The sequence below is a fragment of the Alternaria burnsii genome (assembly GCF_013036055.1).
Source record: "Alternaria burnsii strain CBS107.38 chromosome Unknown 705, whole genome shotgun sequence".
Classification (NCBI taxonomy): Eukaryota; Fungi; Ascomycota; class Dothideomycetes; order Pleosporales; family Pleosporaceae; genus Alternaria; species Alternaria burnsii.
Window position 1 is genome coordinate 2342232 of NW_024066107.1, and position 12905 is coordinate 2355136.

The following is a 12905-nucleotide window of genomic DNA, read 5'->3' on the forward strand; positions in this document are numbered from 1 at the left end:
CCGTTCGGCACGCGTCCCTTGACATCTGAAGAGATGCACTTCAATTTAGCAACATGATCCGCAGTGGGGCATCAGGCGGCTTCTTGGTGGGGTACACGAAATTGGGTGTACGTATGCGTCGAGACCACGATTCTCGACTCCGAGCCGCGCTGACAATTCGCAACTACCATGATGACTTTTAAAAGTGTTTTGAAAACAGGCCGACTTTCGCGTTAAACATATGGTCAGATGTCGATTATCAACATGACTTCTTGACAGTTGCTGTTGGTGCAATAGGAGCATAGATGGTCTCGAAGGCAGGCGCTTGGACCAGTAATTGCGAAACAAGCCTAGTATCAGGGGTACAGGTGAACCTCGCTGATCCCTCTTGGAATGCTTGGTTCACCATACATTTCTTCACTCATTGTGCCTCAGAGTCGTTTCTACACTCACTTTTCTGTTTTACCAGTCTGTCTTTACGTCCTTGAATAATTCGTTTTTTCGCATACAGCCTCATTCGCTGTTGCGCCACACTCTTTGATCTCATTGCGTTTGCTCAAACAACTTCTCTACACTCTCTTAACCGTGATTCTCGGCGAATCAACCCAAGCTCTCGCCAACACCACCACAGCTCTTGGAAGCAGTCTTATACTATTATTACCAATATGCGCGGAATTTTTGCTACAGCGGCCCTACTCGCAGGCGTCCAAGCCGCCGTTGACCCCATTGTCATCAAGGTATGATGTCGTGCGATGGGTGCGACTTTCATGTCTAACAATGCCTAGGGTCAGAAGTTTTTCCACAAGAACAGTGGTGAACAATTGTAAGAGACACCAAGACATCAAGATGAAGCCAAGCTAATAACTAGATAGTTTCATGAAGGGTGTTGCATACCAACGTACGTGCCCAGTACTATCCTAATCGCATAGCACACTACTTACACAACGCAGAGGAAGTCAACTCCAACTCCACAGCCGCCTCAACCGGCGAGATTGACATTACCGACCCCCTTGCCGACTCTTCAGCATGCAAGCGCGACATTGCGCAGCTCGAGAAGCTTCAGACCAACACCATCCGTGTGTACGCCATTGACCCTAAGAAGGATCATGAGGACTGTATGACACAGCTTGCAGACGCCGGCATCTATGTCGTAGCCGATCTGTCTGAGCCAGGAATGTCGATTAACCGTGACGACCCCGGTTGGACTGTCGAACTGTACGACCGCTACACCAGCGTCGTTGACGAGATGATGAAGTACGACAACACCCTCGGTTTCTTTGCTGGAAACGAGGTCAGCAACCAGCCCAACAACACCGTTGCCAGCGCTTTCGTCAAGGCTGCCGTCCGGGACACCAAGGCCTACATCAAGAGCAAGAACTACCGCGAGATTGGTGTCGGATATGCTACCAATGACGATGCTGATATCCGTGAGAACATGGCCAATTACTTCGACTGCGGCGACTCTGACAGTGCCATCGATTTCTGGGGTTACAACATCTACTCGTGGTGCGGTGACTCCTCATTCACCGAGTCCGGTTACGATGTCCAGACCAAGAACTTTGAGAAGTACAATGTCCCAGTCTTCTTCGCTGAATACGGTTGCAACACTCCTCGCCCTCGTAAGTTCACTGAAGTCAAGGCTCTTTATGGCAAGGACATGACCGATGTCTGGTCCGGCGGTATTGTCTACATGTACTTCGAGGAGGAGAACGAGTTCGGTAAGTTCACTGTTTGTCCGACGTATGATGCTTCTAACAATTGTCAGGTCTTGCTTCCATCAAGAACGGCAAGGTTGAGACCAACGAGGACTTTGACAACTTGTCCAAGCAAATCGCCAAGGCCACTCCCGTCGGCGTCAAGATGTCTGAGTACAACCCTAGCAACACTGCTGCCGCCTCGTGCCCCAAGGTCACATCTGGCAAGTGGGAAGCCGAGTCTGACCCCCTCCCTCCTGTCGCCAACGCCAATCTTTGCTCGTGCATGATGGAGACTCTTAGCTGCCAAGTCGCCGACGACACCGAGGAGGAGGATTTCGGCGACATGTTCGGCTTCCTCTGCGGTGAGAAGGATGGCGAGTACTGCCAGGGTATCAACAAGAACGCCACTGCCGGTCCCTACGGTGTCTATGGCATGTGCTCCAGTCGCGAGCAGCTCTCTTTTGCTCTTAACGCCTACGCTAAGAAGGTCAGCGGTGGCTGCGACTTCAAGGGCCAGGCTACCACCAAGAAGGCCGTTGCTAAGCCCACTGCTTCCGGCTGCTCTGACCTTCTCAAGGACGCTGGTGTTGACGGCACCGGTTCCGTCTCTGGCGCTGCTGCCAAGGCTACCGGTGGTGCTTCTGACTCCAGCTCTGCATCTGGCTCCGCTGGTGCCGCGTCTGGTCTCTCTGCTCCTCATTTCACCAACGGCGCTTTCGGCATGGGCCTGTACGTTGTTGCCGCTGTCGCTTCCGGAATGGCCATGATCTTGTTGTAAGATCTAGGATTGAGTAGTAGACGTGGCAGAGATGGCTCGACTTGACATTTATCTTGCATAGTTTGCGTTGGGTTGCGCTTATTCCCCTTGGGTTCGCTGGCATCATCTTGAATGTATGTCCCAGAAGAGTACTGTGGTTTTCTTTGGCTTAGGTGAAATTATAATAGTTTTACTATACTTTCTGCATGGTACACATTGAAATGAGACCTTAACATGTTCGAAACATGATACTGGAATGTTTGAAAATCTGGCTTAATAACATGTTGGGGAATTGTGTCTACATACAACCTCAGGGAAATGGCTAATTTTGCAATTATTTGCAATGCGTTTTGGTCTGGTAGTTCGCGCACGACACGAAAGTTTGTTGATGTACGAAATCATAATTGATCAGACTCTTGAAAACCAGACCATTCGCACATCACGCTGTCACATTAGATATCAGATTAAAAAACATTTACACTTTGATGTTGATCGCTACCACACTGTATGGTTGCTGACACGCGTATGTGTTTGATGCGAGAAGCCATCAATACCTTTCCACCAGAAACACTCTCCGCTCGCCATCGCCCATATCCCCCAACATCTTTGCTTCCTCGCCCTTCATATACAGATATGCCTTCAAAAATGCTGGATCCAAAGCCTCGTTAAGTGGCATATCCGCTCTCAGCGATGTGACAGCTTCTTGCATGCTTCTCGGCAACCTTCTCATAACACCAAACTCAGCCCGCATCTGCTCGTCCATGGTCGAAGGGTTAACTTGGAGGTCTTGTTCCGGGAAAGAAGGTTCGTTCGCAGCGAGACCGAGTAGACCAGCGGCGAGAACAGCAGAAAGAGCAAAGTACATGTTTGCAAATCCGTCAAGACAGCGAAGCTCCCAATGACCTGGAGTTATGCGTCGGAGTGGCGTTTCACGGTTTTGGGTTCCCCATGCTACCTTTTTCCAAGTGTCAGTTTAGTTATACATCCAGACAATGTGGTGAAGGGGCAGTAGGTATCATCGAAGTACAAAACAGAGGACGTACCCATGTTCCGCCTGTCCAAGAATTTTCCGTTACACGTTCGTAACTGATTTCCTCGGGCATGCTAAATGCACAGATGGCCGGCAAGTGCTTCAAGACACCTCCAACGAAAAACTGCATATCACGCTCTGGTGGGTGCAAGCTGATGTGCGCATGAGCCGCCGTACCAATGCCTTCAAAGGGCTTGGGATGAAGCGTCGCACGTAGCCCATGCAGACTAGCTATTTGAGCGATGACCTGTCTGGCCTGGAGAAGCGTGTCAATTGCAAGGAGAGGAGGATGGGGCGGAAGTACGAATTCATACTGTCCCGGTCCTGATTCGGCATGGAATTGCTGGACCTCAATACCCATGTCCTCAAGTGCCAGAACGATTTCGCTAAGGAAGGGAAGCTGAAGCCACTGTTCTGGTGTTAGTGTGCCCCATGCGTGGGTTTTTGTCAGAGGTGCTAAATTCGGGCATATAAAGTCAGTATATGTCGCATATGCAGTTTGTATGGGTATACTGACAGTAGGGCTCAGCTTCGAAAGGGTTGGTTGATGCCGAAGGGGGGTTTCGGGAAAGAAACGTGACTTCAATCTCAAAGCCGATAAGAAGCGTTGTGGCGTAGTTGTACTGGAGGTCATTGATAAGCGTTTCAAGGTTGTTCCGCGGGTCTTCTGGAAGCGCAGAACCATTTTCCGTGCGCCAGTAACTGAGTACTGTTGCAGCGGGCAGCGGATCTTTGTTGTGCGTTCTGCGGAGAGAACGTAAGTCTGGCTCGACGTATATCTGGCCCGTCGTATTTGTGACGGGCGTTATGTGGTCATTTTGAAGGGTGCCCATGTTTCCCTGGGATATACCGATACGTTCCCCTTCGGTTATCATGCGAGTAAACTCCTTGATGGGAACTATGCGGCTACGGATTGTGGCCATGTAATCAAGCCATTGTACGTAAATGAACTTCACTGTGGGATTCTTCTCCTTGAAATCGTCAAAAAGCTGAATATCGTAGACTTGTCTGAAGATCGGTGTATGAGGTCAGTATTTGTCTCACATATAGTTCGTACAGACATTACTTACGGTGCCTTTGGCGGTGGAGGGAAAGCTGGCTGTGTGTAAGGAGAGACTGATCGAGTAGCTTGTGCATTGGAAGCTGAGGACCGGCTGGGAATGCCCATGGTGGGTATTGGTGTTACTGCTGGAGACTGATAAGGCGAAGCTTCGACTGGCTTCGGGTTGTATGTGAGCTGCTTTGGATCTGCTTGTACTGTTTCATCGAAGAAAGCCTCATAGCGTAAGTCGTATAGCACATTGGAATTGTTGAACATGATGTCTTTCGTCATGCCAATCGCTTGATGCGGTGTTAGGTCGCCTTTCTGGATGTACTCTACGAGTAGCTGTATCAATTAGCGTGGACAAGCAGGCGATACGGTGCATAAATAAACTCACATCGAGCCAGACTTCGCGGAACTGTTTATTGGCAAGCCAATAGGTCTCTGGAAACCAGTGCCCATCCGAAGAATACAAGAGTTTACTGGCCGGGACAAGTTCCATGGATTGTCGTAGAATCGCTTTCTGGCCATCCCTACTGGCCATTGGGAAGACTTCGCCAATATCAAGGTACACGTGCCGATATACAGTTGCGAGGTAGCCGGCTTCGCGCGTATACGGATAGGCAGAATGGAGAAGTACAAATGGTACTTGTGGGTAGTTTTCAATCAATGGCTGGAGGAAAGCAGGGTTGGATTCAAGAAGGCTAATGTCATTATCTCCAAGACCAGTATGTAGCTGAAATGGCTTCGCAAGAGAATCAGAATGAGGTAGTCGCTCCGACAATATCTCTAGGGTACGCAAAACGAGATAGTCATTCAGATGCTTCTTCTCAATACGGTAATTGCGTTTGCGAATGCAGCTCTTAACGTAGCGTTCGAAAGGGTGTCCAACGGTTTTTGCAGCTTCCTCATATTCTGGCTCAATGTCGAGCCCTGTTCGGTAACAAATGACAGATTTGAACCCAGCGACGTTGTCGTCCTCAACGGCCTCTTGAATCTCGCGCTCGAAGTCCTCAGTGAAGTTTGTCCAGGTCTGTGGTAGGAACTTGGTCTTCCCCAGGTCGTCTTCTGATGCGTCCTGAACAAGGTTCTCCATTAAGCGCTCAGCGACTGTCTCAATACGTACAATGCGCTTACTGGGTGCCTTGGTATAACGATCATGATAATTGTAGGGAAAGACCTTTTCTGGTCCGGCAAGTCCGTCATCGATGAGTAACGCGTGTACATTCTCGAAGCATCGCTGATGTAGACGCTCGGAATTGCTTCGAACCCATTCAACCCTCTGTTCCAGAATGTCCTCCCAATCTGCGTCTTGGCCACATTCGTAAAGTTGGCCTAGCTGTCTAGCTGCTCGCAAATGAGGAAGGGATTTGAAAGTATCTCTTAGAGCTCTTCCCTGGGCTTCCGTAGTTATGGTCTCGAAAGGTATCGTATCTGCTTGGTGGGGCAGAATGAGGTTGTGTGCGTGGTTATCGATGAGGGGATAGTTGTTGATAACATGTCGTAATTGTTCGATAGTAGGCCTAGCAGAGGAGCTAGGCTGATCCATTGTGAGCTCCTGGGACTAGGTGCTAGCCGCTCTTCTAGAATGGAGCCACTCCCTCTGATGTTAGCCTTTGTCGCAATTTGTGCCGCGCTTGTGTGAGGAAAAGGACTGCGATATTTCGCGTGGTGGTAGTTTTCCGGCCGCGTTCTTGTCTCAGAACCAAAAAGATGATGTATTTATTCGCACTCTTGCACTTTCGTGCGTTACAGGCATAATCCAAGTCGAACGAATGCGTTGTTCGTGAGGTATGTTCCAAGGTCAGTCCGATGACGTCGGTCAAGCGGGAGTGTTAGCGCAACCTTCAGAATCAATCTCCAGTCAGTCGCATCGATTCTGTCCAGTGACTTGGTGTTTCTTTTGATGCCAAACACACGATGATGTAGGATCCGGGAGTGGGGAGAGCGGTGGTCCGAAGTGGGGTATATTTCCAAGGTTTGATCTTGTGAGCGTCAGCAGCCCACCTGTTACGTCCTTAGCTGCACTAGCCAGAGTATTCGACTCTTCTCCAGAGATGGACATACGATGCAACCTAAATATCATAGAAATGGAAAATAGGTTCGCAGATTGGTCTTCGCACTTCTAACACAGTATGTACGGACTATGAAGTATGCTTGTAAGAGTATGAGCGTCAGGTCAATTGCAAAATGTATCTTATAATGTGTTATCTATCGGGTATACGTGTTCTCGCGCCTTGCTGAGTATGCAACATCGTCTAACTTCCCCCTGGCCCCAGCATGTTCAGCTGTTTCAACTTGCTCACCATGGCCTTCGCCTTACGATCACCACGAGCGGCCACATGCACTTGCTTGGCATGCGCGATCACGTCACCTCTCCAGCGCCAAAAAAGATTCTCAATCTGCTTTGCTACACTCTCGCCTTCGACCCTAGCAACCAACTGACATACCCAGATCAATCTCCTCGCGCTAATGAATCTATGCTCCACCATAGGTCGAACGATGGCGGCTCGGACTACGGCTTTGGTAAACAGAGGACCGATTGGCAGAGAGTACGACTTGAGGTAGTTGTAAAGAGTGTAGATGGAACGCCAAGTCGCCCGCTGCGATCGAGTGGCATCGAGGGAGTAGTGGTGAGCTAATTGATGTATAAGGACTGTACGTTGAGAGGGTGCGATGTTATTGGTAAGGTTCGCATAAATTTGTGGCAGAGCGTGATCGTTCGAAGCGGAGTCAAGGATTGCAGTAAAATCCCTACTGGCTTTTAGAGTTTCGGTCTCCTTCTTGATCTTCTCTTTTGTCTGTTTTTCGATGTTGACGCCTTCAATCGAGACGCTTGATTTAGCGATCCTTCTTAGAGACTTGAGTATATCCTGACATATTTGTAACGCGAAGGCCTTGTGTCCACTTCGGTCGAGCGTCTGAGCGTTCATGTGTTGTCGAAGCAAAGATAGTTCTGCAGTAATGCGAGTTTTCATGCTCGATACTCTGTCCAGTAGAAATTCATGCTTCTCCAGGGCAATGAGGAATCTGTGCATGGAGTATAGATTGGCATGCGATGCGAAAAGATCAGCAGCAATGCGCAATATTGGCTCATATGGCAGAGAGTCTCTACGCATGTGCGAGAAGATCATCACTACATCCTCCTCGATTTGTACCGTGCCTTGTTGTTCTAGCGCAGAGACAGCAGAGGCACTGACAACCCGCCACAAGCTTTCCTTGTGTTTGGCAAACTCGGGTTGCCGTTGTGCCATTCGAAATACGAGAGCATAGAGCACTGTGTGCAGTCGCACTACGCTCGAATTATTGCTCTTGAATGCATGCTCAACCACTTCCACAAAGGCGGCGTTCGTATAACCGGTATCAGTGTAGCGAACATTGAATCTTTTATCGAGATTTTCGAGGACAGCCAGCCACACATTCAGACGGTACCAACATGTCTCAACTGGCAGCCGGCTTTTCCGATCAACGACTTCGACGAGAGACCGCGTGATTGATGGGAGTTGTAGTAGAAGCTGCTCTCTAGGCAAGAAAAGGAGCATCTCCTCAACAAATGCACAAGGTGAATGGCCTTGAGCAGCGCTTGCGACTAAAACTTTGATACTTTGGGCTGCGTTATTGCTGCCAGCCAGTTCAGAAAGCAGCGATTTCTTAATGGCAGGTGCCTCAATCTTGTTTGCAAGTATACGCAAGTCGTCTACAACGCCTTGTATGGCTTTTGTGCTGCGTAAACAGCTCTGATAGGTTAATCGAACTAACGTGAGTAGCTCGGTATCCTGTGATAAACTTGTTGAAGCTGCAGCAGATGTGGCTGCTCTAACCATCTTGACATATAGGCGGTGATAGACCCGAGGAGCATGATATGCACCAGAAGCCTCGAGGCACCTTAGGAAGTCAAGGCTTTCAGGCGTATAGGTGGGAGGGACATCGAAGAACCTGAGGTTGGAAAGGATGCGCGTAGGATCCCAACGAATGCTTGTCAGATGCTTGACCACCATAACGTTGTAGGCCCAAGCGTTACTGTCAGCTGGTCGACATGATATCCAGGCCTGATGTGAGGATCGACAGCGTTCGGCCGTGGACAGAGCTTCTGCGTTTGAAATCTGTGTCGCGAAATTGTTGAAATGCGTCTCCGCGGTCACAGCATCTGTGCTGATTCCTCCTAGCCGGCCTACTCTGCCCTGCAGTTTGGTCTGCGCATTGTTCTGCGAGAAGGGATACGGTGCGCCGAATGGGAATGCACTAGTTGTAGACGGTGCATGTTCAGTAGATATTGCGTCGGATTGTGCTATTGGCAAGCTTGGAACATGAGGAGCTACTGCCAGTGTTAGCTGAGGTGATGTGGTGAGGCGGACTGCATATGCGTACATGTGTCCAATGGCTCTACGTAGTGTTGTAGAGATGGCGCTTCATATCTCCAAGTGGGTTGAGTGTCTTTGCGGAAGCCGAAGAGCGCACCGAGACTGAACAGCGGCGAAAAGTTTTCCTGGGGATAGAAATTGGCTGAGACGGTCATCCGGCGTTTTGCTGCCCTCCTCCTGGCCTCCAATGGTCCCGGAACATGGCTGCCATGGCGCTTCTGTTGCGGGCACGAACTGGGTAAAAATCGACCAATGGCATCGGTGAGGAGGTTGTCAGAGATCCATATGTGCTGAGGAGGGGAAGATTGGAGCGATTGCACTGCTCGACGGCAGGCAATGGGCGGACGGCGCATCAAGCGTGGCTGGTCATCGGAGGGCCTGGTGAAGCTTGGTTCGACAGTGAAGTCGCATCCCAATCAGGAAGTGGGAGATGCACGTGATCATGATGACTAAGACAAGTACAGCTGGGCAGAAGCAGGCCACTCAGCCCTGGAGCAAGCTTGGGATTCGGTACCAGTACAGGCCGGCGACTTGGCATTGCCTGCAACAAACCTGGGGAATCTTGACACGAGCATGAATGTTGGGGCAGAGTTCACACGACACGGTTGCGTCCGCTCATGTCTCAGGTTACCCAAGCATTCTTGACGTCTGTCTAATTCAGCCGTTGAGCGCAGAGGCGTTGCGCAACGGTTAATGTTGAATTGCAGAGCCACTTAATCACAGAGGAATAGTCGTGCATGTTTTATTTTTTCTCGGAGCAGAGTCCTTGCTTCCTGTGGTGGTGCGCTATGCTCATGCTGTATTTTTAAACTTTGAGCACGATAAGGCCGGACCGCGCATGTCTGGACTGAGGTGTTTGCATGTCGGATAGAGCGGACGACGGCTTGCATGCTCCAGAAGTGAGTTAAATGAGATTCCACATCGAGGACACGCGATTCGACCCTCTGCCGCGTCCCCACTCCCGCCTTGGACAGACAAAGGCATTCCCAACAGCGAGGAGTGGAGCGCAAGAACGTTCTCGACCTGCTGTCCGTGGCCAAAAAGCATCGTGCGCGTCCTGGATATCGCAACGTCAGCGATGCCCAGGTGGCCGAGGGCTTTAGACGCTTTCGTGCCTGACCGCGCGGTCCTGGGTTAGTCCTCATCCACCCCCTGCCGTCCCCCGGCAAGCATGTGGCCTTTGGTGAAACACCGACGAGCCAATCACGGCGCCGTTCCTGACACTAGTGGGGCGGCGCTATGCCCAGCGCGGTCGGCATCGTGGCCGGCTGTCGCGCACACGAGAGGCCCTGGACGTGTACCGTGAAGCTGCGCGTGAATACCGCGAGGATAAACTTTGGCACAGGAGATGCGAGGGGTGCCTCAGAGGCAGCATGCAATCTGGATGTGTGTCGAGTGTGCTCTAGGCGGCGTGGGACTCGAAATGCACTGTTGGCGGCAGTCAGACGCAGGCTAATTGCCAAGGCTGGCTCCTGCTCCCTGTTACATGCCTGCCTGTCCCAACTGGGGCGCACTCTCCTTTGCTCTTCACTTGCGATCCACTCTCAGGGCCCGAGCCTCCTCTCGTTTGTCTGCTTCACGTCTGTCAATCGTCGACACCCACAATCGTTTTATCGCTACACTACACTCTTTATCCTGAACCCATCTCCCGTCGATTCATTCCTTTTGCGTCACTTTACGGGGGTACTTTCCAAGGGGCAGCCGACAAGTTTCATCGCCTCGACTTCTGTCACGACGCCCCCCGTTTCAACACCACCAGACGGCCCTGGGCATCGTTGACCGAGCCTCCAGTTCAGCTCCATCGTGCCTGTTGACTGTTGAACGACGACTCCATCTCCGCCTTGAACGCCATACTCATCCAGCCCGACACCCACGGCCAACTGCTCACAGTCACTCACCTCGACCACTACGCACCCGCACCCGCACTGCCGGACCAACCCACGCCCGCAAGGCCTTGCATGTGTCCACGCCTTGGTGTATAGGACTCCAGTGCGACACACACAAATCGGGAACATCGACCCACGCGCACTACTAACCAAACCAGCACATCACCACCATGGTCTACATCACATTCGCCTCCGTCTTTGCGGCGGCCTCGATGGTCATGATGGCCGCCGCTGCCGACGAACAGCCGACAGCAACCAAGATCAAGAACCCCATCACCACACCAACAGTCACCCTGCCAGCAAGTGCCATGACCAGCATCGGTTGCTTTGAGACCTCAACCCCACTCGAGAACCACGGTCCATACGGTTTCCAGTCGCCTGGTAACTGCCAACTCGTTTGCCTGGAGCAAAACAAGGACGTCATGGGCCTGTCCAACGGCAAGGAATGTTGGTGTGGTGACGAGATACCCGCCAAAGATTGGCAGACTAAGAACGAGACATGCGGTACCCCCTGTGCCGGCGACGATACGTCGCTATGTAAGCTGATCGTCTCTTCTTATGCCGCTCGGTACTGACAGTGCATAGGTGGTGGAAAGAACGTCTTGTGGGTCGTTCTCACAGGAAACACTCTGAACCCGGTCGACTATTACGAGCCCGACGTGTCCAGCAGCAGCTCAGCAGCACCAAAGCCGTCGTCTGCTGCGCCAACATCCACCGCTGCCGCCCAAGCATCGGCCACTCCATCCGAGGCGCCCAAGGAAGACGAAGACAGCAAACCAAACACAGTCGCCATCGCAGTGGGTGTAGTCGTCGGCATACTAGCCCTTGCCTCCATCATGTTTGGTGTATGGTTCCTACTGCGCCGGAGACGTCAGCATCAAGCAGAAGAAGACTATCGTCGCAACGCCGCCAACGTGAATGCTTTCGTCAACGGTGGCAAGCTACACACCAGCAACTCGTCCATGAACGACTCTCGTCTGGACCCAAGCTTCGTTGACCGGAGGCAGAGCAACGGCAGTATCGCAGACAACGAGGACTACTCGAGGCGGATATTGAAGGTATGCGATCCATGATGCTGCTTGGCGGAATGTATCCGACTAATCCTCTGTCAGGTTACCAACGTATAAGTGCCTTAGCCAAGGCAATTAGCGCAACACGTGCGCTCTTCACGTCGACCCTTTTACACGACTGGCGTCGCTGACGAATACCTCAATACCCCGACCACGCATACACCTAATCTCCTTCATACATGTCTCGCACCACGATGCGCGCGATCACGCTTTGACGACGAGAGTAAGAAACATCTTGCGATTTAGCCCGTTACTATTCAGTACACGACGGAACCACCATACCGTTGTTGAGACCAGCATTTGACGAGGATAAAGAAAGATTTGTGGCGGCTGCAGCGAAGAATCTTTTCCCCCTCTCTTGTGTTATATCCAAACTTTTCTTTTTTCCTCATCTAGGCGTTTATGGGGTGTTAGATACCGGGCAATTGAATGGGTCACTTATAAACTCCATCCGGCGCACAAGAGCACCACGGTCGCTCCCTTGTCTTTGTTCTTTGTTATATGGACGGTAATTTCGTCCACGCCATTCCTTTACCCTGAGGGCATTAGTTTCTGTCCTGCCGCTCTCTACCCACATGTGTGCTCCTCTTGTCTGTCGCCATGTAGCCACCACCATCAACAAGCACCCCCCGTTTTCTAGCTACTCTATCTACCACCTCCGCCAATCAAAATTACCATAAATCAGTCTCCCTGTCTATCCTCATGCTGTAGCTTTTGCGATCAAGTCTCGCTGGCTTCTAACAACCTCTTCATCACAACACATGACAAGTATTTAGGCACAGCCACACAGACAACGTCATGAATACAGTATGATATCCAGGCCCTGTGCGCCAATATTGCACATGGTTGTGTGTCACACGAGCATTCTCTGTGCACCAGCCACCCCTAGCTACTAGCCCCAACATCTTCAGCCTCAGCCTTGCGCATCACCATTAAAACGTTGCTCAGATACCACCAATAATACGTCGTTTCCTTGCCCACCCCATACTGTTCGCGTCGATCGTCTGGATAATCTTCACCCTTTTCGATGAGGGACCAAGGTCACGCGAATTAGGATTGAAACGCTCCTACAACACAGCAGGA

General features: G+C 51.1%; 3 protein-coding genes across 3 annotated transcripts; 2 read left to right on the top strand and 1 right to left on the bottom strand.

Moving 5' to 3' along the window:
- Positions 1 to 644: 644 nt before the first annotated feature.
- GT037_000827 (carbohydrate-binding module family 43 protein) lies at positions 645 to 2454 on the top strand (the record flags this gene model as incomplete). Its single annotated transcript, XM_038925874.1, has 5 exons — positions 645 to 716; positions 765 to 802; positions 852 to 877; positions 930 to 1697; positions 1745 to 2454. 5 exons carry the CDS (start codon positions 645 to 647, stop codon positions 2452 to 2454), a joined length of 1614 nt encoding a protein of 537 aa, XP_038791730.1.
- Positions 2455 to 2980: 526 nt separating this feature from the next.
- Positions 2981 to 9219, bottom strand: GT037_000828 (extracellular developmental signal biosynthesis protein; the record flags this gene model as incomplete). Its single annotated transcript, XM_038925875.1, has 7 exons — positions 2981 to 3388; positions 3477 to 3919; positions 3981 to 4471; positions 4534 to 4850; positions 4903 to 6063; positions 6956 to 8823; positions 8874 to 9219. 7 exons carry the CDS (start codon positions 9217 to 9219, stop codon positions 2981 to 2983), a joined length of 5034 nt encoding a protein of 1677 aa, XP_038791731.1.
- A 1703-nt stretch (positions 9220 to 10922) lies between these two features.
- On the top strand, positions 10923 to 11879 carry GT037_000829 (uncharacterized protein; the record flags this gene model as incomplete). The annotated part of the gene is made up of 3 exons (XM_038925876.1): positions 10923 to 11289; positions 11338 to 11810; positions 11865 to 11879. 3 exons carry the CDS (start codon positions 10923 to 10925, stop codon positions 11877 to 11879), a joined length of 855 nt encoding a protein of 284 aa, XP_038791732.1.
- Positions 11880 to 12905: the final 1026 nt, after the last annotated feature.